Genomic DNA, 25,246 nt, shown 5'->3' on the forward strand with positions numbered 1-25,246 from the left:
CCAAACTCAAGCGGCCGATCACAAGAAAGAAGAACCAATCCGACGGTGTTTTTTAACAACATGGGACCCTGAGTAGGCTCACCATGCTAGAGTGAGTGAAGAGACCGAGCTGGACAATGTTCTAACAACCTCCCCTTCAAGTTGTTAGGTCCCTGCTTGTAATGACTCTGGTGAGTAGAGCCTTAAATAAAATGCGAGGTCGCACAGGAAGCCAGTGCAGTTTTCTTCGCAGCGGAGACATCCTAGCACCCTTAGGAATTTTAAACAGTAGGCAAACCACAGTATTTTGAATGACTTGCAATTGGTTAATCAAATAGTCAGGCAAAACCATATATAGGGCATTGGAATAGTCCAATTTAGGTAAAATTAATGCCCTCACAACCGTCACCTGAGCATCATGAGGAGGTAGTGCAGAATCTTCTTCAACATCCACATGACCCAATAGCACATTCTCACTACTGCTCTTACCTGGGCCCCAAAAGAAAGTTGGTTGTCAAAAACGACCCCTAAATTTCTGACAGCAGATGTGGAAGGGGGTTGCCTGCCCTGGCCAAGCTCCCTTCCATCTCAAAGATGGATCTCGGACAAACAATAACACTTTTGCCTTACCAGGATTACATTGAAGTTTGTTAATTTCAGCCAGTCCAACACTGCTGTAATACACCCTGAAAAAGCATCTTTCGCCTCAACACAATCCCTGTCAAATGTGAACAGAAGCCAAGTATCATCTGCGTATGAGATTACTTTGATGTCAAAGGAGGGGCATACAGATATTAAACAGAGTGGGACTGAGGTATGAACCCTGCAGCACTCCCCATCTCAGGCCCTTAGTCCCAGACACAAATGGTTTCATCCATACCACCTGTTCTCGCTCAGTCAGAAAGGACCTTAGACACTCAGCAGCTGTGCCAATCACCCCTATTTGCTTTAGCCTAAGTAACAAGATGTCATGGTTGACTGTATCAAATGCAGCCCACAGGTCTAACAGCACCAAGGCAACATTGAGGCCAGAGTCCAAATTAAATATAATGAACTCAGAGACCTCAAGTGAAGCTGTCTCGGTACTGCGACGAGATCTAAACCCAGACTGAGAGGGGTGAAGTAGATTATTAACTTCAAGAAAAGTGGTCAGCTGTGTATTAACCAATCTTTCTAGGATCTTAGCTGCTGCTTGTCAAAGAGAGACCAGTCTAAGGTTTGACAATGACTCCAGGTCCGCTTTGGCCTTTTTTAGCAAAGGTATGACATTAGCCCGTTTCCATTCCTTTGGAAAGATCCATTCCTAAATAGAAGCTTGGGCCGATGGTATCTGCAACTGACTTCAGTATATGATAGGGAATCGGGTCCCGGGGAGCAGCCGATTTATATTAGGAGAAAGCAGACACCACCTCGTTCACCAATGGTATCAGAAAAGTGGACAACTTGGTGTCCCCTGGCCTTCCATCCCCCAGATAACTTTCACCACACCAGAGAACTGGGAGGAACCAGAGATATTCACCTATATTTTGCAGACCTTATCCTCAAAAAAGTCACTAAGGCGAGCACAAAGAGCCTGGCTAGGTTCAAGTACAAGAGAAGAAGCTTTAGGATCAGTAAATCTGGTTACACTTTTAAAGATCTCTTTACTATCATTGTTAGCTTCCTTAATACAAAGGACATAATTGGTGCTCTGTGCCTTCCTGATATTCTTATGATAAACACCCAATGCTTTTTTATAAATAGTTACATGCATAGATACATGCATGGAAAATAACCGGGAATCATTTGCTGAATTACTGGCTTTCAGTGCTTATTATGTGCAAAAGGGAGCACTGGCACTGTATTTTGGGGAATGTGACTCGATTTTCGTCGTCAGACTTTGACCCACAATAAAGAGAAAAGGGCAGAAAAGGGCGAAAGAAAAAGACAGGAAAGTAGTTGACACAGGAAGAAAGCAAATATGGAAAAGAACTTGCAAGGGCCAGATAAAGTGACACAAAGTGGAAGACAGTGGGCGAAGAGGCGGAGGTTGCATCAATAATAGGAAGCCTTGGTGTTCGGCAGACCTTGATATTTGACAGCATTAGTGGTGGGCTCCAAAGACATAAACATTTGAACCACTACATTTTTTAACAAATTAAGCAGAATGTTTTTCTTGCAAACAAGCACAGAGGTCACCATCTTGGCCCATCACTGGACACCCTTGTACTATATTATCGAGGTCTGCGGATCTGGGTCTTTTGCCCTCCAGACAGACGATGAATCCTTTGCCCTTGTTCTACGCGCACAGGGCAGTCTACCAGCTGCTGAGGTCATGAAATATCTCGCTGTCCTGTCTGCCATTCTATACGAAACGTGTTAATACTGCAGCGAGTATTTCCTGCCGCTTTCATGGTTGGCAAACACATCCCCTAATAAAGAAACAACCCTTGAACCAAGGCATTTTGCTATAGTCTCGTCAACCTATTGCCCGTTTGGTAAGTTCATGGAGAGATGTCTAATGGTCCAACCGTCTGGCGTGTAGACATAGAATCGGTGGGGTTACCAGAGAACTCCTTGTCTTCAGGCATGCAATGCCCCCGTCCTGAGCAGCCACTTAACAAACCATTCATTCTGGGAGTTGTAGTCTTTATTCCCCTCAATTGAACTAACTGGTATAAAGTTGCAGACTAGCACAGCTGGTAGAAGTAGTGGTTGGGCTCACGTTTGGTGACAGGACCTCTTCTCCTGACCCTGCCGTTCAGAAGAGCTCCATTTTGGGTTCCCAGCTGGCTGTAGTAGTCGCATGAGTCGGAGTGATAACTTGACCCTGACCTGGGTTGCTTCAGTCCTGACAGGCCGCTTCAGAAGGCTGGAACTGAGGAGTGCGAGTATGAAACTGCTTTTTCTAATTGGTGTTCCCCAGGGTTCCACACTGGCACACGTGTAGTACTTGATGCCGCTGGGAGCCGTCAGTAACCCGCATGCAGTCTCCGTGCGCATGCGCCGCTCCACAGAAGATAATTATATCTGAAGCGCCTCACCACCGAGAGCACGCGCGCTCTCCCAGTACCCGGGTGAACTGAGGAACGAATGCTAGGCCGGCTCGGAAGGGAAAGCTGTCTGTGACTGAACTCGAGTTCCCTTCTGCAGCTGCATCGCCATTTTGATGAATGTTTGGTGTCGGGAACTCTCTGAGCAGGTTGTCAGTTTCTCGCACAACCTTTGATAGGTCTTTATGTCTCACCCTATGTTGCGGGCCTGGCTCTAAGATAAATTCTATTCCCACGAATACGTACTACAAACTCCATTTTGTGGAAGATTAAACTTTCTTCGCTCTAGGAGATTTTCAGGCAGTGTTCCAGGTTCGGGCCTTGTCCGTGGTTGAGGTGGGAATGATGGGTTTGCTGGCTCTAGGGGTGCGCATGCAACCCTAAAGCTAAGATACACGCAGGTTAATGACAGGAGTGCAGATGTTCGATCTGGTTACCTACATACTTAGTGACCTAGCTTGGCTCATCTCTGACACTCGTTTACATTTTAAATTCCTTAACTTTCTAACGTTCTAACGATTTAGAAACCTGTAAACTGCTTGTGCAGTTAGAAACAGCCTCTTCAAAGCATGCAGGGCTTGGGGTTGGCGGGGGACAGATATTGAAATTTTGAGGTCGAGTCTACTAGACCACAGCGCAAGCACTGTCTGGTGCAAGGCCTATTGTAGCTCACCAAGAACATACAGAGGGGTTTGAAGCCTGCCCATTAGGTACAATTGGCTGGCTTTCCTGTCACTCTCATTCGCCTGCTTCTTATTTGCACCCCAGCTTGTTAATATTGTAGTTGTCCTTCTCATGGAGCATTGCCCCTTTAACATTGCTTTGATTAGCTGGCGTTTCTGCTTCCACTGCTTAATTTTCAAGCACTACTTTTTTTTTAATCCATGAGAATGAATGTGTTTCCGAGCTGTCACCCTCGAGTACTTCTCTCACTCTGCATTCCATGTTCCTCTCCGTCACCAAACGCTACTCCCTGCCTCCTCCCTGTTGTGCTGGTCTGTGGGCTTCTTCCCATTGACTCTCCACATTGCTTCCTCCACCCACACCCTCCTCCTCTCTTCCCTTTGTTCCTTGCCCTCATGTTGCTTCCTTCCAGCTCCTGTGTTGCTTTCCAGCCTCGCCCACCTTGCTCCGGGTGGCTTTTAATTCCATCTTGTTTTGGAATCTCTGGCACTCTGTATTGCTTCCACCACCCCCTGCCCTTCCCTGTGTCGCTTCCGCCCATTTTGCTTGTGTACCCACCCCTCATTCACTAAGCATTTGCAATGCAATGGGTCTTGCATTTGCTTGAGTTGGAGCTATTGCCGTTGTAAATTCATAACTGGACTTTTCCCGCCGCATAAATTGTTCAACCCTGCCTCATAATTTGGTCTCTCCTGCCACTTTATTGCAGTGGCCCTCCATAGAACTAAAGCACTTCCATATGCCTTCTTCCTCTATCAGCATCCAAAAATGAAAATGTTGCCATTTAGCATACTAATTTAAATCTGCCATGCTAATTCCAATAGAATACCACTTTCACCACCCCAACATCAGAGCTGCTGGATGGCTAACACAATTCCCCCAAAAAAGACACAAGACAGCCACAGAGGAGTAATGTAAGAAATAAACTAGAAGGGTCACCCAAATATATCAAGAGTGTTCAAACAGTCATAGTGTAATAAGGATGTTAGGTTGGCCTGAAGCATGGTTATAATTGTAATAAGGAGAGATTAATAAAACATATACACTCATCATATAAACCCAATAAAAACCGTTATCAGAAATACACTTTTGGCATTAGACTGTAATACTGAGAACAGCCCCTAGAGGACAACACAATAAAAATAGCATTTGTAAGAAACATGGATATGTAACCATATAGGTAATCCCTAAAGGACACAGCCACATAAAAAGAAAATGACAAAAAGTAATATAGTGTAACCATATATTTAGCCCCTAGAGAGCGTAGTGCATAACACATTCTCAGGGCTACTGCAATATTGGTACAAACAAGACTCTTAAACACACAAATAACTCTCAGCTGTAAAACAAAAGTTCCAGCCACAAGACAACTTACAAAGGGACGAAATAGTGGGAGGGGTTATTATTTTGGCGTCCCCTCTAACCTTGTGTGGGGACCCAGCGATGACCTAAACAGAAAGTGTGTGTCGTGCTGTATGCTTTGGTGGTGGTCCTATTGTCAAGGACCACCAAAGGCTGAGTTATGGGCAAAAATATTGTGAAAAAGAATGCATGCAAAGCATTATGGGTCAGGTTTTCACAAAGGCAAGATCTACCGGCTTTGCCAATGCCTTTTTTTTAATATGAGGTCATGTTCATCTTGAATGTCTGCATTGTAGGGAGTACCAGAATGCTGGGGTTATGAAGCAGGAGATTTGTCCACCCTATCTCTGCCAGTGCACTTTTGGGACTTTCAGGACATTGTTTGTTGAAGTGAATTGGGTAGACTGTGTTAGTTTCATGATCCTGGGCTAAGGTGGGAAAAGTGCTGTAAAGAGTTATGTTATATTTTGTAGTACTTGTGGACGAGTCACTGTGATTTGGGATCACTACTTAGGGTTTCCTTATGAGTACTGTAGAATTTTTGTTAGACATCACTGCATTGGATAATACCAATTATCACAGTGCGGTATTTCTCTTAATCAGTATTACAGGATGATTTTGTATACATATATAGGTATATACATATATGTATATATATATATATATATATATATATATATATATATATATATATATATATATATATGCATAGATATAAATGACACATACCACAGTCTCACTTTCATTGTCAACGCATATTATCATGAAGAGACATTCTCATTTCAAAACAAAAGTCCTCTGTCACTCCATATCATGGCATATTACTGAAGGAAATGGAAACAAAGGGTTAATTTTTAAAATGGTATGTGGTCGGGCAAAGGAGGCATAGACTTTATTTGTTCTCTCCATGTCAAAATCCTCATCCACCTTTCCATCATTCCAACCTTTACTCATGTGTAATTCCTCAGCCACTGATCATTCAAGCACTTCTGATAGGCAGTTGTCTAGTAAAAATCCCTCTGGTTTCAGCAAGTTGATGGCAAATCTTCTGGCTAACACCGAGAACAAACATGCAAACTTAAACTTCAGTGTTTTCTCTTGGTTTCCCACAAATTGCCAAAGGACAATGTACCAGCTTGTCTTCCACCACAGAGCCCACAATCCTTCAAAGTTTCAACATTACTTCTTCTCACTAGCTTTGTACCATTCAAGATCATATGAATACATTCAGCAGTCTCATCCTGGCTTTTTGCAGCACCCCAGTCTGCTCACTCTTGGTTTGACAACAAGATATAGAACAGAAATGCTGCTCTAAGCTCCATTCAGATTTTGAAGAATTATAGAGAGCATTTCATCCTCCAGCCAGCAAGGTCTCCAGTAGAAAGCCCTGATGCCACTTTGCTGTTTTTGCATTTTTGCTATGGCCTCCAAAGTAATTGGGTGCTACCAGGAGTGTGGCGTGGATGTGTGCCATCAGTGATGGACTCTTGTGTAAGTTGTGACCTTTACCGTCTTTGGGATTCCTCGTCAGGGCCTTGACCACCTATTCAGTATTCTGTATTCCATGAAGGGAGAGGATAATGCATGACCACAGATGTGGTCTCTGTGTATTGCAAAGGAAAGCTTTCTAGTCAGGCCCATTTCATTAGGGCTCAGCAAGAGAAAAGGATTTTGCCTATTGTAAAGAAACTTTTCCTGGACATACCTGCTTCATTGTGTCATAGCCAAAGATGCTAATTCAGTCAATTACAAAGAGGAAAAACTTGGTTTGGGGGAAGAACACGTTTTAAGTTGCAGCCTACCAGACAGCACAGTTGCCTAGTTTATTAAAGATACCTTGGGGGCATTCAGAAAGCTGACCTGGAATGCATTCTGCCCATTGCTTGCCATTGGCTTTGTGGTATGAAACTCACATTTTCTTGCTTTCCATTTGATGGCTTTATTTGTTTTAGGCTGTCCAGCTTTAGTGTGTACCTTCCCTTGCCCAAACCTTATTTTTATTTACAGTATCTTTCAGCGTGCACTCTTTCTGTAAACACGCCTCTAAATCTTGTTCTTATCCTGTCATATTTGTTATGCATTCAAAGACCAAGGTCAAATGTCAGGCGCTGTCTTCCACGGGTGCTTGTTTACTTTTCTTTGTCGGACTTCAAAGTGAGAGGATTTATGTGACAATCTTGCTGGATACTGGGGATAGGAAAGAGTTTTTTTCTAGTACACAACAACATTTAAATAAACTGCAAGTATTTCAGAATATATCAGAATTAGGAACACAAATGAGGCACATTTTTTGTTATTTCTGGAGTCTGTTGGAAACAAATACTTTTAATATGATCAAAACAAATCGTTATTAGGTGATGCAATTTCTACACATTTTTGTCTGTGCACTGTATAGTTTTATTTGTAAAACTGTATGCCTGTGCACATGTAATGGTAATTTCAATTGCAAATGTGTTGTCTGTAATGGCAGTGTGCTACCACATGATAAACAATTCACTCTACGCCATTCCACTCTATTCTGCACCACTCCACACCACTGCACTCTACTCTACGCCACTGCACTTTGCACCACTCTACACCACTCATTCTTCGCCTCTCTATCCTGTACCACTCTACTCTATGCCAATGTACTCTTCGCCACTCTGCTCTACACCACTGCACTCTACACCACTCCAGTCTAGGCCACACCAATCTACTATGCACAACTCTAGTCTGTGTCACTGTACTACACAAAACTCTGCAACACTGCAGTCTACACCACTGCTCTCTGTAAATACAATCCATGCCAACAAAATTTACTCTGTCACACTCAACTCTATGCCAATCCACTGTACACTACTCTAATCTACTCTGCACCACTGCACTCTACATCACTTTAATCCACACCACTACACTCTATCCCTCCCCATGCAAATGCACTCTATCCTGCACCACTCCACTCTATGTCACTTCACTCGACTGTGAAACAATCTACTCTGCACCACTGCACTCTATGCCACTCTACTCCACTCTGTGCCACTCCACTCTATTCCACTGCACTCTATGTGACTCTACTCTTAACCACTGCACTCCAAGTGCCCATGCACTATACAGAACTGTAGTCTGTGTCACTGCACTCTACGCCACTGCATTCTACCTTGCATCACTATATTCTACTCCACTGTTCTCTATTCCCCTCTTCTCCACTCTACACCACTGCACTCTGACACTTTAATCTGCACTCTACACCAGTGACCTCTACACCACTGTATGCTGCACTACTCTACTCTACATCACTGCATTCTAGGCCACTGCACTCTATGGCACTCCACTCTGCAACCCTGTACATTACTGCACTCTATGCCACCCAACTCCACTCTAAGTCACTGCACTCTATGCCACCCAACTCTACTCTCCGCCACTGCCCTCTGCATCACTCAACTCTACGTCACTCCACTCTGCACCACTCTATGCCACTGTACTCTACGCCACTTCACTATGTTCCACTGCACTCTACTCTACTTTGCCCCACTGCACTCTACTAAACACCACTCTAATCTATGCTACTGCATTCTACAACGCTGAATTGTACACAGCAGAATTCAATGCCACTGCGCTCAATGGCACTGCACTCTACTCCACTATGCTCTGCAACACTTTACACCAGTCCACTCTACTATATGCCACTCCAGTGTATGGCACTCTATGCGACTCCAAGCTATGCGACTCCAATACACAACACTCTCTGCCACTCCACTCTACAACACTCTACTCCACTCTTCGCCATTTCACTCTAAGACAGTCTATGCCACTCTCTTTTACACCACTAAATTTTAGCCATGCTGAACAGCAGCCACGGTGGTGTGCAACATGGCTAAAACACATTGGCAAAGCCAATAGCTCTTGCATAGGTGAGACCTATTGGCTTTGCCAATTCTTGTTAGGTGTGGTGTTAACCAAGTTTTTTTCATTTTCCTAATATTATATGTTTAGTATACTAATTTATGCGGGATTTGAGTCAGCCCTCTTCATCCATTGGCCTGTTATTTTGTCATTCACATTTTTAACTATAGCATGGGGCAATGGGATAGCCCTCCTGAGTCACTGGGTAACTTCACCGTAAGTGACAGCATTATGCTCTTTTACAAGAAGCGCATCCACACAAAAAGTAGTTCTTTTGAATGGGAGACACTACTGGGGTAATGTGTACGTTGTTCAACTAAAAAAAATATTTTTGTTTTTACCAGATGCTTTTTTTTTTTTTTTAGATCGACAAAGGCCTAGCTGCTTTCCCATCAGGCAAAAGGCTGACACCGAAAGCCTGAATTATCAGCTTTTCTAGTGCTTGTTTTAATTTTTTTTTGTCTTTACTCCCTTTTCTAAAACGAAACCAATTTTAACGTTCTTAAAAAGTATGCCAGACCTTACCCAATTTCTATCCTAAATATCTGCTGTACAAATGTCCACTATTTAAAGCTGTGACTTTCTCACGCTGAGACTAGCACGCATCCACGTGGGCTGAACTGATTTACACGATGTATGGTACTGTTTCTGTCCACTGCGCCTCAGGTTGGTGGTACCGTCCGAACATCACGTTTAGGCTCTTGGCTCAAACTACATACATACATGCGTGTGGGGGTTGCTCTAGGCACTAAAGTGCCCGTGCTTCACCCCAGAAGTGGAGGTAGGGATGTCACAAAAGGGAATGCAGGCCTCTTGCCACAGGCACCCTTCCTCTCCTCACGTCGGAGGAGGTGTCGCAGCCCCATCCAATCGTAAAGTCAAGGTACGGCTTCCCTCCCTGACCACCCATGACAGCCGGTGTGATCCTGGACAAGTATCTCTGCGTCCCCAAGCGAGCTTCAGTTTACTGAGCTGTGATGGGGAACAAAAAAGCAGATTAGGACGAGGCGCACGTGTGGAATAAGCCTATTAGGGACGTCGAGGGGCGCCGTGACATCACCTAGACCACGAGACCGCAGGTCAGGTCACGGGCCACCGACACATGGTAAGCAGGCTTCCTTTCAGGAGGCCTAATCCCTCAAGAATAGAAAGAGTTAATGGTTCCCCGTGCAGTATCTAAATCCTGCTACCTAATAGTGTACCCTTGCGAGAAGCACTGTCCCTTCACCATCGTGGGCCCACGGGATAATGGTGTACCGCCACAAAACGCATTATCCGTGCACCTTGAAGTATTACTGCATAGTATTAATGCACCATCACATACTGAAGCATACATTCACCACTGGAGTATCACTGCTCACAGTATGCTAAAGCTATAGCATTTTAGAAAAACTTTAGAATATTATACAATCACAAAAAAATTATAATCCCTACACCTTTGAAGTATTTACTGCATAATGACGTGGCGTTACACATTGCATCACCTGCTCACCCCTCAGTAACAATGCTAACAGTGTACCAGCACACCAAGACACACTCTCCATCATTTTAGTAAAACTGCATGATAGTGTACCCTCAGAAAACGCTTTATCTCCGCACCCCTTAAGTATTACTGCATAATAACAATGCACAATCATACACTGCAACACACGTCCACCCCTGGAGTATCACTGCTCACACTATTCAAATACACTGAGCAAAAGCTTCACCATTTTAGTAAAACTGCATGATAGTGTACCACCATAAAGCACACTATCCCCAGTAGCGGCCCGCCGGCCGCGAAAGGGGCGGGGAGGAGGCGCTCAGGGGGCAGGGGTGGGGGAGCGGTGGAAAAATAAAATTAAATTAAATTACCTCTTCGGCGCAGTCCCGCGCCGCGCTCCTCTGTCTCTCATCGCTGCCGCAGGCACAGGCTCCCAGCCTGCCCTGCGGCCAATCTTGACGCTGACCAAAGCAGCGTCAGGATTGGCTGGTAGCGCCCAGCCAGGGCACTCTCAGGCAGAATGGGAGCCTGTGCAGGCTCTCTCCCAGCCTACAGCGCATGTGTGTTTGGCCGGCTGGAGACGGCCGGCCAAACACACATGCGCTCTGAGGGGGAGTGCTGAGCACTCCCCCTCAGTGCACGTCACCCCCGTGGCCCTGCCCCTTTTAAAGAAAACGATAATAAACATTGTTTATCATCGTTTTCTATAAACATTGTTTATTATCGTTTTCTTCAAAAGGTTTTGTAGCTGCCGCTATTGGCGGGGGAGGGGGGCGTCGCTCCTCCGCAAATACGCAGAAGCCGCCACTGACTATCCCCACACCCTTGAAGTATTACTGCATAAGAATAACACACAATCACACATGGCAACATGCGTTCACCCCTTGAGTATCACTGCTAACAGTATTCAAATACGCAGAGCAAAAACTCCAGCATTTTAGTAAAACAGCAGAATATTGCACAATCGCAAAAAACATTACAATCCCTACACCTATCACTGCTAACAGCATCACCCTTTCAATATGACAGTCGAATACTATCCTGCCACATCTAGCAATATCTTGACACTCTTACAATCTACGCCATTGTAATGTAACATCACCCTTGAACCTTCCAGTATTAGGGCATAACAGAGTAGCATCGCACTAGCACTATTCTTGGTCCTCACCAGTGCAAGCAATGCACTAACACTATTCTTGCTCCTGACAAGTGCATAAGAATGCACCACTCTTGGACCTGGCCCTTTTGGCAGGGTTATTCCCAACCTCTTTGCCTTCTTCCTCCTTTTTCGGACCTGTTTTTGTTGGCTTTAAGTCTCTGGGCACTTTACCACTGCTAACCAGAGCTTAAGTGCATATGCTCCCTGTCTAAATTGTATTGGTAATTTGTTTTTCCATGCATGGCATATCTGATTTACTCGTCAGTCCCTAGTATAGTGCACCAGGTATGCCCAGGACTGGTAAATCAAATACTACTAGAGGGTCTGCAGCACTGATTGTGCCACCCACAAGAATAGCCATGTAAACATGCCTCTGACCTGCCACTGCTATTTTTGCCCTGGCAAGTGCACTCACTTCCCAGGCCAAAACCTTCCCTTTTATTACCTGTAAGTCACCCCTAAGGTAGGCCATAGGCAGCCTCATGGGCAGGGTGCAGTGTATTTAAAAGGTAGGACATGTGATGGTGTGTTTTACATGTCCTGATAGTGAAATACTGCTAATTTCAGTTTTCACTATTGCAAGGCCTTTCTCTTGCTTTGGGCAACATGGAGATTGCCTTGAAATATCTTTTAAGTGAAGGTAAATCCTACACCTTACTCATGTATGATTCATTTTCCCTGTATGTGTCTTGCTGTAAAGTTCTGCAACACACTATGCTGGTAAGAGAGACACTATAAAATAAATGAAATACATGTGAGAGAAGGGCTATAGAGAGACTGTTAGGGGGTGACGGTGAGGGAATCACTGAAGAGCCTCAATAAAGATTGCGGTAATCTGCTACACTGTAAGGTCATCATTTACTATGCTGTAAAAACAAATACAATTAAATATATAAAGAAAAATGTGTTATATAATGCACAGTTTATGCAATTTTTCCCCCAAAGTTTCTTGAGGGGGAGGACCCCCAACTCCATTGTAGTGGTCGGACTCACTCGCTATGCACCCTATGGGGGCTGGCCTGACAAAATTTGCCAGGGCTGCTTTGGGTTCCCAGTCCGGTCCTGGACATAAACCCTTAGCTTTGGAGATTTCAGGTCTTTAATAGTTGTTTATGAGGGAGGAGAAAGCAGGTTAGGTTTGTTAAAGGGCCTATGCAAATTACTCCAAAGCCTTTTTATAGTTGTTCTGATTTAACCACATCACTGCTGTAAGAAGCCACACCTTCCTTGTTTCTAGAAGGACATTGTTATTCTTTTAATGCAAGGCCTAACTCTCTCATAGGGTAACATGGGGATTACCTTGAAATATATTTCAAGTATAATTTCCCATTGGGGGCAGATAGAGATCTGGAGTTTGAGGTCTCTGAACTCACAATTTTAAAAATCCATCTTTTGGTGAAGTTGGTTTCTGAATTGTGAGTTTGACAATGCCATTTTTAGAAAGTGGGCATTTTCTTGCTTGACCATTCTGTCCCTCTGCCTGGCTGCTGAATACACGTTTGGGTCAGGATGACAGTCACACAAGGGAAGCTAAGGTGTGCCCTGCATATCCTGATGGGTCTTCCTAAGCTAGCGTGGTAGGAGGAGCTGACACTTGCACCTGAATAGGGCTGTGCCTTTCCTTACACAAAGCTGTCTCCAAGCCCCTAGAGAGTGCCTGGGGCAAGGGCAGGACCGTGAAAAGGCAGGGTCTTGTGTACTACAAAGACTTCTCTTTGAAGTTTGCCTACTTCAAAGACAGAAATGGGTATAAGTACTGGACATCTGACCTCATATAGGTAAAACACTTATGGACTAAGAACATTATGCCAGGAAGAAGAGCTGGATGCTGTAGGAGGGACCGCCACTCTACCTGTTGATTTGTTGTGCTGGTCTGCTGCTTGTTGCTTCTGTCCTGGGAGTGAGCAGACTGGACTTTGCTTTCTACATCCAGCTTTCCAAGGTTCTCCAAGGGCTTGAAGTGAGCTTGCCTCTTTTCAAGAAGTCTCAGGTCCATCAAAGACTTTACCTGCCAGCACCTGGGGGCTCATGCTGAGAGTCCTGACTTGCCAAGTGGTGCCAAATCCAGTTCCTGGGCCCCTGGGAGTGAGCTTTGGTGCATCCAAGAAGAAACTAAGCACATCGACTCCAGACTGATTTTGGACCCGGCACTGCTCTCCGACTCCATGTCGCTGCCTGCACCTGAGCCGTGGTCCCCGCTGAGTGCAACGACCGCAACCTGCCACACAGGCCCTACGCCGCCACAGCACCTCTGAAATCTCGCCACAGTGTGAGTCCAGAGTGCTTTGTCACTGACGTCCATGACACCTGACTCCAACTTCGCCTGTAGCCCCAAGGTGTGATCGCGACTCCGCATGGTCGACGCCTCCCATGTTGACCCCCTGTATTCATCGACCCCGCCTTGACGTAATGAACAGACGCCTCGCCACTGACATGCATCAGAGGCTGCCTATGTGAGATTTCTGTCTTCAAATTGTTATCTTTTAAAAAGGGCCATATTGATGTGATTGCTTTATGCAGCAAAGAGTGGTTCGTTGACACGGCGTTCTTAACACTGCATGCTTAGCTGGGATGTTTATATAGGGTGCTTCCTGGGCTGCAATCTGAAGCCTCGGAATGCAAAATTCTTATAGCGTTCAGCAAATTAGCTTTGCCAAACTGCACTAAAAATATGTGTGACAAAACGTCAGGCCTGTGTAAGCTATCCTCTGTCAGATGCCCCTTTCCAATAAGCAGCATGGTAAAGGGTACATTTGCCCTGCCTTGAAAAGATGCAGTGGAGCAGGTTGTCATACTGGGGGAAAGAACTGCGGTCATTTGCAGGATTCAATGGAGGTTTCCATGCATTTATAGATCTTTGGTGTTTTGGCTCAGTTGTGATGCAGTCTGCCCATAAGATTGCTATTGCTGGTATGAATAGCTAATGTATAAAATTCTGGCAGACAAGCTAGGGCCCTTATGTTCAAATTAGTGTCCCCCACTTGTAAATTCAAAGAGGCAGAGGGGATGGGAAGGGAAGGGGTAAGGTTGGATAAGCATGACCTTCAGCCAAGAGAGCATCCTCCAAGACACTGGAAAATCTCCTGGTATCCCACCAGCTCAATCCACCACTGCTGGTAAAACGGGGGAATTCTAGGTCCTGTCTTGGAAAGGGAAGCAAAGGACTGCAGGTGCATGCCCAGAGGTGGGCGAAGAGGGCCAGGAGGTTCATGAATGCCCTAGATTCACAGACCCATGCAAGAGCTCAAGGCTAGCCTGGTAATGCATTTGGGAAGGAAACTAGTCCTTTAAAGGTGAAGGAGTGAAAATTCTACAAGCTTCCTCGACAGGATGATCCCCAAAGAAAAAAACATACTAGAACATAAAAGGGCCCATCGGGGAGCCCACTCCAACACATTTGAGAAAGGCAGATTACTCTCACCTGAAAGGAAATCACTATACAATAGGACTACTTATTTCAAGATGGGGTTACCCAAAGGAGATTATGTTCTGGAACTAAGCATTTCATTCTAGGAAGGTTTAGGAAAGGAACTGAAGCAATGAAGCACGGGCCAATGATTCACTTTCAGGACCTCCAGAAGATAGTAGTATGCACAGAAAGATGAGCCAAATGGAAGAAGTGTGGTTCCTACTGCCCATTCTATGGCATGCCAGGGCACCATAACCACAAATCATGGAGCCTAGTGTGCTGCAACCACACAGCACGAATTGCCATACAGTAACTCAAACCACACTGCTTAATATAGATCTGCGTCCAGCACACATCGCTTGTTGCCTGTCCGAGCAATGTTCTTTATTGAATGCAGAAGACCTATCTTCAGTGCAATGCAGATAAAGTGGATATCCTATTCTTTGGTAAGACCAGAGACCAGTGGTTCAACCATAGTTGGCTGAGTGATCGCCTCCCCACCCTTGTTGGTTGCTAAGAATCTGGGAGTAAAACAGATGACAAGGTATCTCTGGATTCCCTAATATTGTCAGTAATGGGGAACCGTTTTGACTTGCTTCAGTCACGGAGAAAAATCATTGATTTTCTACCATTAGAATCACTTAAAACAGTAGTCCATGCACTGATACATCAAGTATGGAATATTCAAACTGCCTCTATCTTGGTGTGCCGGAGTATAAGATCGCAGAACGCAGCAACCCTTTTTTTCTTGGTGTACCAAGGAAGGAACCAGTGTCTGACTCCCTTTGAGATTTGCATTGGCTTCCCATTAAAGATAATAATTTAATTTAACACGCTGTTGGTTATTCATGTGAGCTTTTCACAAACGTAGCCTAAGGTACCTAATTTCTAGGACATTGCACTAGAACCCTTCCAGAACTCTTTGTTCTTAAATGGCGCTGCTGGAAAGACACCTACATTCTGCGTGGCAAAGGCCGGTGAGAGGCCCTTTGCAGTAGCTGCCAGTAAAGCATGTAATAAGCTTCCAATATTAGGAAAGAGATTAAAACCCATCTTTTACCCTTAGCTTACAGAAAGTTGGTGAGCTGGACTTTACTGATATAGTGCTGGGGCATTCCTTGGAGCCGCTGTGCGATCAATAAATCGCTTAATTCACTCATTCAAACATTCATTCATTGACACTAGGGCAACAGGCCAGGCTCACCCTCCCACTAATGCAACACAGTCAGTAGGCCATGGATTGCGGCATGCCAATACCACAGATATGGCTAAGACAATCCAGCACTAATTTCGTCATGCTGGGCCCACTTAGAAGGGCAGAATCAATCACCCAGGATGGACTGACCAACCAGCTTCACATGCCATGAGTACACAGAATGCTAGGACCAGCCTTTGAGCAAAACCACCTAGCATGCCTAGACCATGTATTAAGGCATGACGATCCATCATGCTGTGAATCCCAGTACACCATGCCCATGCAGCTGGTCACAACTTTCGAGCTGGTAAAGACCACCTAGGACGAGAAGACCACCCGGAACAGCATGACTACCCTGCACTGCGTGACCGCCTACCACAACATCACCACACAGCACTCTGCAACCTATCAATAGGGCACGGAGGTCTATTACTGCTATTATAGCTATTACTACTCGCTTCAAGCAAAATCTACTCAGTAGTCATAACCTCCAAGTAGGCCAAAGCCACCTAGTCACATATTCTGGATTTCCTCAAGACCAATTATAATGTCACACTATCCTCTAGCCTACTACCAATTACACCACAACCACGAAGCAAGATATCACAGTACATCATACAGCAATGAAATCTACTACATACCATACCAGTGCACTACATACCTCATCGCAAAGCCACCACACATTTCCAGCACATCGCTACAAACTCAATCCCAGAAGCCTACATTTCCCTTATCCACATAAAAGTTACCAAACCAATCCTATCTTCCCATTTCTCACTAAAAAAAGTAACCATAACATCATACTACAATCAATACAACACCTTACCTTCTCTTCACCACCAATCAAACAACAGCAACAACACCTATCTTTCCAGATACCGAACCCTCCACACAGGTTAGGACAGGTCTAATTAGGAACTAGACTGGTATCCTTTAACTTCCCTTCTGTATACACCTTGGCTTCCTCCTTGACAAGTGACCACCTGTACATAAGCCACTTCATCCACCCTGTAATTTGTGACTCGAAATTCAAGATCTTCTAATGGAGAAGATATATAGGTCCCAAAAACTGAACTCCTTTGAACCAGGACAGCGATAGGATCCAACGACACAGGAATAATGCTGTACACTCAGGACATCCTGGAATAGCCTAGGACCCTTACCAGGATACCTCCTTCTGTCACTATGTAAGCTAGTAGAGCTACCCACTCCAGCTACAGACAGTTGTTAAAAGAAGACACCAACAAACTATTACATTTCTCCAAGCCATATTTGTGACAGGCAACTATTAGCTCTCATGGAGCAGACAGAGGACGAAAGACCCGAACCTCCACTGAGAATCACCACCTATAGATGACCTACCAAATAGTCACACATGTAAGTTTAGGAAGATTGTGAGACACTCTTCTCACCTCTTTATAGAACACTGGTAAAGGATAACACTCACCCCACAAACCACACACCAACACCAAAGGTGACACTGAAATAATCTTACCCCAGGAGAAATGGGAAACCATGCTGCATGAATCACAACTGCGGATCTGTATAAGTGCCAAGAGGCCAAGCAATGAGACAATTGTGTGCTTTGCAAATATTAAGCAGCTTAACAGAACAATTGCCAATATAACCAGTATATAGTGATATTACACCAGAATAAATAATGAACCTCAGAGCAAAGGAATAAAAATAAAGACGTCTTCAAACAACTTATATAGAATATCATTGATATATTGTTAATTGAATATCTATCTATGTGTGTATGTGTGTATATATGTATGTGTGTGTGTGAAATTATCACAAAATATACATAGGATTATTTTATTATTTTAACAAAGACTCTTGTAGAAGAGTGGGTATGGACGGTGCCCTCTGTTTTTTGGCTTAATGGTTTTTCACCGTTTCATATGGAAGTGGGTATATAGGATTTGCTTCTGACGCCTGCCCCCATTATTTCTGAACATTATTTTAGCCTTATGCATGCCTAAAGAGGGAGCATGAGGGTCTGGGTGCATGAAGTTACTTGCACAAAATGTTATTGTATTAAAGCCATTTTCTTTTTTGCTTTTTACTGTTTACATTGAATTTCATGTTTGTTTTTTATGAAAAGATATTGATAAATCTTTAGTTTTGTTTGCGTACATTGTTTCTGGGATATGTTAACACATAGCACCTTTACCCAACAAGCCAGGGACATGCAGGATGTCATCATCACCCTTGCAAGCCGCGAATACCTAACATGCCACAAACACCCTGCATGCCGCCATCACTGAGCATGCCATCACCATCTTGCACGCCAGGATCACCCTAAATATTACATCCACCCATCACACAATGTCCAATCAATTTGATGTGCACACTCAGTATACCACGATCACCCAATGTGCCTCTATCACCTAGCTGTCACTCACCCAAGGTAATGCTGCTACCCAGTGGTCCATGACCCATCACCATCCCAAGATCATTCAGCAGGACATGACCAGCCATGATTACCCGATGGGTGCAGGCCATCCAGCAGTCATCAACTCAGCACTCCATTATCAAACAGCAACCTCAGTCTAATCAATTAATTATGGCATTCCCCCACTCCTCCATTGCCAAGCACTTTATTACCACCCATCATTCATTGGTAAATCACTTGGTTGGGACCACCCAGAGTGCTAAGACAACTCTCCATCGCTCAACACATAACTCAGAATGGTAGGGATGCTCCACAACCACCAGCAAACCAACGCCTATGTGCACACAAAACCACCAAGTATGTAAACACTTTCCAGAAGGCCACCACAACCTCATCACCACCCAGCACTCTATCAAACAGGAAGGCCCAGCAGGACACAGCACTCTAGGACCCCCAAGCACTACAAGACTAACCAGCATTGCTTAACCCTCCAGTGCACAATACCATATCCACCCAGCACTGAAGGCTAAGCAACACGCAGGGAATTCACAGAACTAAGCAACTAAGCAGCTGACCAGCAAAACCTTGCCATCCAGAACACAACAAAACAATTAAAAGCCTAGCTGTCTATAAACTTCAGTAGCACTAGGCCGCCCAGGACGTTCTTATCACTCAGCACACCATTGCCATTCTGTACCTTATGCCACCCAGCATGCCACAACTACCAACGAAGCTATTAGCAATGACTATTTAACACAAAAGAGGTACCCCAATTGCCATCCAGTAATCCATGATCAGGCAACATATTATGACCCCCCAGCAGGGTACATATAAGCCAGACTTACTCAGGAAGCAAAGAAGGCTGTAGTAGACCAGTATCAGCCAGCACGCCCTGACCAATCTGCACACCATACCTACCTAACACACAATAACCAATCAGTACTCAAACCCACCCAATATACAATAACAAGTCTGCATGCCATTACTGTTCAACCGCCTTAGCTAATCAAGTTAGTTCTCAGACAAAAATACAACACAGTGTCATGGGCAATGGTGAATACTCAATTAGATTGATGTTCGGTTGTTAGGTCTGACTTGACAGCAAATCTGCCTGTCTACTTGTAACCAACTCATATATACACAAATGGGCTTTTGGTCTGCCCAACTCTCCACCAATTTCCCAACTCCAACTATTGGCTGCTTATTGTATCACTCTGCCTCCTATGGAGTATTTGAATTGCAAAACATTGGGGCTGTTTTACAGACTCTGAATCATCACACATTAAATCCTTTCATTTATAAATACATTGTGAACAGAATGCAATACATTTTCTTTGATTTTTACAAAACAACAGGATTTTTAATGTTTCATTTGGTAATTAAATGCAAAGCAGCTCTTTTGGCTTTGCCAATGATTGTTATATAAGTGCTTCACGGACAATTCCAAATCTAAAATGTGGCTTTGTATATGAATACATGATTGACAGTTCCCCCTGTGCAACAGCCAGAAGTAGTTTGGTAGTGTGTGCAGTAGAAGTAACATCAGTTACTTAAGCAGCATATTAGAATATTCAGACTGTTACCATTATAAACAAAATAATCAACCTGTAAGTGCATCATCACCACTGAACACTAGAAAATCTCCAACCAGTGGGACATATCCATACATTAAAAATTCCCCACACCATAACCACACACTATCAAAAAGTAAATCAGTGTGCCATAACCACCAAGTAATAGGAAATCATCATGCAATACCTGCAACAAATAATAACAACAAATAAGCTTGCTACAAGCTTTCTGTCATCAATAACAAACCAAAACACCATAGCCACTCCATTCTACATATCTAACTACCACATTATTACTATTAAAAAAAGCCATATCCATTCACAATGCCGGTAGGACCCAGGTCACCATTACTCAATAGCATAACATAACTAAGTTATTCTCCCGAATTAATTTTCACACTCTACCAGAACAACATGCCATAACCAATGCGGTTACCAATTAGTAACCCCTAACCAATCAACGCGCCACAATCACTATGCAAGCTATAACTAATCAACATGTTATGACCTTAAAAACAGCCCTTTGTCAATCAACATATAAGAACCTTATTTTAGACAACAATCAGCAAATCACATCTATATGCCATTAAAAATGAGCACACCAGAACTTCTTGACTAATCAGCTATGCATAATGAGTCAATCAAGTCTTGATAAATCCCACTGTGTTAACTGAATCAGCCCATAACCAAATGATGTGTAGTAACCAAAAAGCAGACACTGGTCAATCAAAACATTTATAATTAATGAAGAGTCATAATCAAAGAACACCTTTGAAGCAATCAGTATGCTATGACCCACCAGCATGCAATAACAAAACCACGACATAACAACCAATAACCATTCAACCCGCCATAAGCCTCTTACCAGCAAAATCCATTTAGCACAACATAACCAATGCGCATGCCAAAACCTATACCAGAAGTGTTCCCTACATCGTAAAGTGCCATAACTAGTCAACTCACCATAACCATCCTGTACAAACATTACAGCCAGTGTGCCTTAGCTAATCATCACTTACACTCTTTTATGGTAAAGTATGAAGTGACTTTCCCGACCAATATGCTAGCACCACCTGGAGCATTATAAGCACCCAGACCACCATTCATATTTAGCATTTCATGAACATATTAAATTACATGATTACTCAATGAACACTGGCCATTTCAAATCACCACCCATAATCTACCCCTACTCTATGACACCCAGACATGCATGACACTCATCATGTCATGGTCTCCTAGCTGTCCGTAATAACTCAGCCTAATATGAGAAGGCAATGCGCTGTTACTGCCTATCTTGCCATGAATACCCAACATGCTATAAACATGTCATTACCCCCAACACACCATGAATGCCGAACACCATGAGAACACAGCTATCTCATAGGCCACAACTACCTACAAGCCTATGGCTACCCACAATTTACCAACGCCAGTGCAACCCATGCTGCAGTCATTAAAACAACACATCTCATCATTGATGCATTGTCCCTTTTCACTTCCTACACTACCACAAGTGGCCAGCTCACTACCACCTTCACCACATTTTCCTGCGTTTTCAACTGCTACTGCTCCATCCATCCTTCCTTCCTTGTGGCCTTTTATTCTGTGAATCAGCACTTCTCAGGGCTTCGGTTGATGCCTTTATGCCACCCCACATGGTGCCTGCCTTTTAGCATTGGCCTCCATGGCCTTCAGCAACACTTAGGCATAGACAAGAACCTGAAATAACCAAATTCAAGAGAACCAAATACAATGGGTCAGTACATCTCTTCCTCTTCTTGTGCCCCGGCTTGTGCATCCACCTCTAGGGTGTCTATCACCCCTACACCTACCACTGAGAGTCCTCCAACCAGTACACCCGCATTTAAGGTATCAGGTAATTTGCACAAGCTGCTGGTGAGCTTTCGGAAGGGACAGGTGGTGTGCAGGAACGGGGGTAAACTACTCCGACTGCCCCCACAACATAGAAATTGCAGCTACACTGCTTTCACCTAGACCAGGGGAGAGTTCACGCACCTCTGCAAAGCTCAGGCAAGCCTAATCTTCTTGTATTTCCTGTTTACATTTTTTACATTTTCCGATGGGATAAAATAGACCGGCTTCTGACGCTTCAGCCGGGGTGTCTAGGCTGTCGACCGCCCTTCACAGAGATACACGCCGGCCATGACTATAGGCTCGCGATCGGTCACCCTGTGCCAGGGCTCGGCGATTCTGGCAGGCTTGGTAAAAGTCAGAACAACTTCACGACCTCCAGATGACAAAGTTGCAATAAAAGGAGTAAATGTGGTAGGCCTCCGCCCCCATGTGGGGCACCTTACCCCCCCACCAGCCTCCGTCAGGTACCGGGCAGACAACCACAAGGGTAAAGGCATCACCCCTCTCTGTTGTGCCCTGCCAAGGGCACTGGGTGGGGGGCGAGGGAGATGGCAGACCTAGGGCTGAGAGGGGGGAAGGACCCCTGACACCCCTCTCTTGGCCCCCTTACCTTCTTGTGGCTGCGGGGGTAGCTGAAGGAGGCGATCCCTGTCCTTGGTGGTACGGACAACAGCATTTTCTCTGTAAGGCTCAGGGAGGCTGGGGGGGGGGGGGCAGAGAAAGCCAGGGCTTGGGTGGCTGACGTCACCAGGGGGGAAGACAGCCTGGAATGCAGGGGGCTGGACCAGCGCCGCTGGGTCCTAGGCACCACTGGGTTCAGGCCTTCAACCTGGGCTGGGGGAGGGGCATGGAGGCACATTCTTTAGGCGCACGGAATAGCTACTGATCTCGCACGCAACAAGACTCAAACACGGCGACCTGGCGAAACGGGCGCCCTGCTGAGATCAGAACGCCCGGATTTAGGCGCTTTAAAATGAGATCAGTGTGATTCAATGTGCTAGGATGCAATTTCATACGATTTAGTACAGTATGATCCACCGGTCCACTAGGCTACAGTGCGATATTCTACGACATAGTACGACAAACTACGATACAATATATTAACTTAATAACATATGTTCGTGTATATTATATGTATATTACGTTTAACAGTCACCAATACATTTTAGTGCATTACTCCACGATAAAATACAAACTAAACATTCTACAGTAGGCCACCACACCACTATGTAATTCGATATATGATACGAAACATTGTGATTAAACACAAATACAGTAAAAAGCAGTACTCCAAGAGAATAGTTCCATAAAAGTGCATTAATATACTCCAGTGCAATAGGATTCATTGATACTACCCAGTACATTACTATAAAATACGCCTGTAGACTATCACATAATAACAATGCATACACTTTGATAAAGATACACTGTAATATAAAATAGTGGTGCATTACACAGCAACACAATTTAATAAATACATTATGACTATAATTTGCACTACAGTACAACATATTAGGACACCAGCCTACAATAAATACAATACTTACATTTAGATGAAACACAAGAGTTGCAGCAGTGCATTCAATGCGCCGCAGTATCATGCAATTACTAGTAAATACAATGACTAGAACACAGCACATAACTCGTGTCATACCCTACAATACAATAGAAATAAACTACGCTATAGTAAATAGAATAGTACACTACAGTGCAAAGACAATGAACTACACTACAGATGGTCTCTGCACCCACACACATCGCAGGACACACACTGGACCCCATCTTCACTTCAAGCAACCCGATCACGATCAAGACCATCTCCACCCCAGACTGGACCGACCACTGCTGCTTACACTTCACAATCACTGCACCCAGAAGCCACACCCGCAACCCCAGGACCTCCCACAGGAATTGGAACCTAATCTCCAACGAGCAACTCACCTCATCTCTCGCCAAATCCCTCCCTTGACGCCAACACAGCAGCACGCAGTCTCAACGCATGGATCACCAAATGCGCTGACACTCTAGCCCCCCCTCCGGCTGACATCAGCCAAACACGTACCTAAAAAAGCCAGCAGGTTCAACACCGAACTCCAAGAATCAAAGCGTAACCATAGATGTTTAGAGAAAAAATGGAGGAACAGGCAAACCAGCAAACACCTTGCCTCCTTCAGAGCAGCAACCGCCGCCTACTACCAAAACTTCAAGAACGCAAGGAAAGACACACTCTGGGATCACATCAACTCCTCCACACACAACGCTAAGGAACTCTTCTCAGTCATCAATGAGTTCACAAATGCCCTCCGAAGCTATCAGCATCCCCCCGGCATAGGACCTCTGCGACAAACTCCCCACCTTTTTCCACCGCAGGATCCAGAACATCTACAACAGCTTCCTCCCAGAAACTCCTGGCACCGGATCCTGCGACCGACCGACAATCCCAGAACCCACCCAGACCATCCACAGCTGGTCCACGCTCACCACGGAGGAAACAGTCAGCATCATGAACAGCACCCACTCTGGAGCCACCATGGACCCTGCCCACACCAGATATACATCAGAGCCAACAAATCCATTGCCCCGCACTCCGAAAGACAATGAACTGCTCCATCAACACTGGCACCTTCCCAGAGGACTGGAAACACGCCGAAATACGCCCTCTCCTGAAGAAACCCTCATCCGACCCATCTGAACTAAAGAATTTCCGGCCCATCTCGCTCCTACCCTACCCCGCCAATGTACTGAGAAAGCAATCAGCGCACAACTATGGAATTTCATTGAGGCCAACAACTCACTGGACAGCTCCCAGTCCGGTTTCCGCAGCAACCACAGCACGGAGACAGCCCTCTTGGCAGCCACCAAGGACACCCGACTACTCCTAAACCACGGCCAGACCGCAGAGCTCACTCCTCAAATTCTCAGCAGCGTTCAACACGATCTCCCACAGCACTCTACGCACCAGACAACATAGAAATCCGCAGAAGAGCCCTGAAATGGATCCATTCCTTCCTCTCCAGGAGGACTCAGAGGTTCAGACTCACGCCCTACACATCCAGACCCACAGGAGTCAACTGCGGAGTCCCCCAAGGATTCTCACTGAGTCCCACACTGTTCAATGTATACATGGCCCCTCTCTCAGCCACCGTCAGAAGCTACGGTTTGAACATCGTGTCATATGCCGATGACACACAACTCATCATTTCCCTCACCGGAG

At 44.9% G+C, this 25,246-nt stretch overlaps 1 protein-coding gene across 3 annotated transcripts in view; it reads right to left on the minus strand.

The window, feature by feature from the left end:
* Positions 1-22,798, minus strand: part of RBMS2 (RNA binding motif single stranded interacting protein 2) — a 229,197-nt gene extending 206,399 nt beyond the window's left edge. For 2 of the 3 annotated variants that reach the window (XM_069230692.1, XM_069230690.1), the window contains exon 1: positions 22,643-22,798. In XM_069230692.1, coding sequence (XP_069086793.1) covers positions 22,643-22,708 — 66 coding nt within the window. In that variant the 5' untranslated portion in view covers positions 22,709-22,798. The remainder of the gene's footprint in view (positions 1-22,642) is intronic. The other variant, XM_069230691.1, reaches the window with a different exon arrangement.
* Between the last annotated feature and the right edge of the window lie 2,448 nt (positions 22,799-25,246).

This window comes from Pleurodeles waltl, chromosome 4_2, assembly GCF_031143425.1.
Source record: "Pleurodeles waltl isolate 20211129_DDA chromosome 4_2, aPleWal1.hap1.20221129, whole genome shotgun sequence".
NCBI lineage: Eukaryota > Metazoa > Chordata > Amphibia > Caudata > Salamandridae > Pleurodeles > Pleurodeles waltl.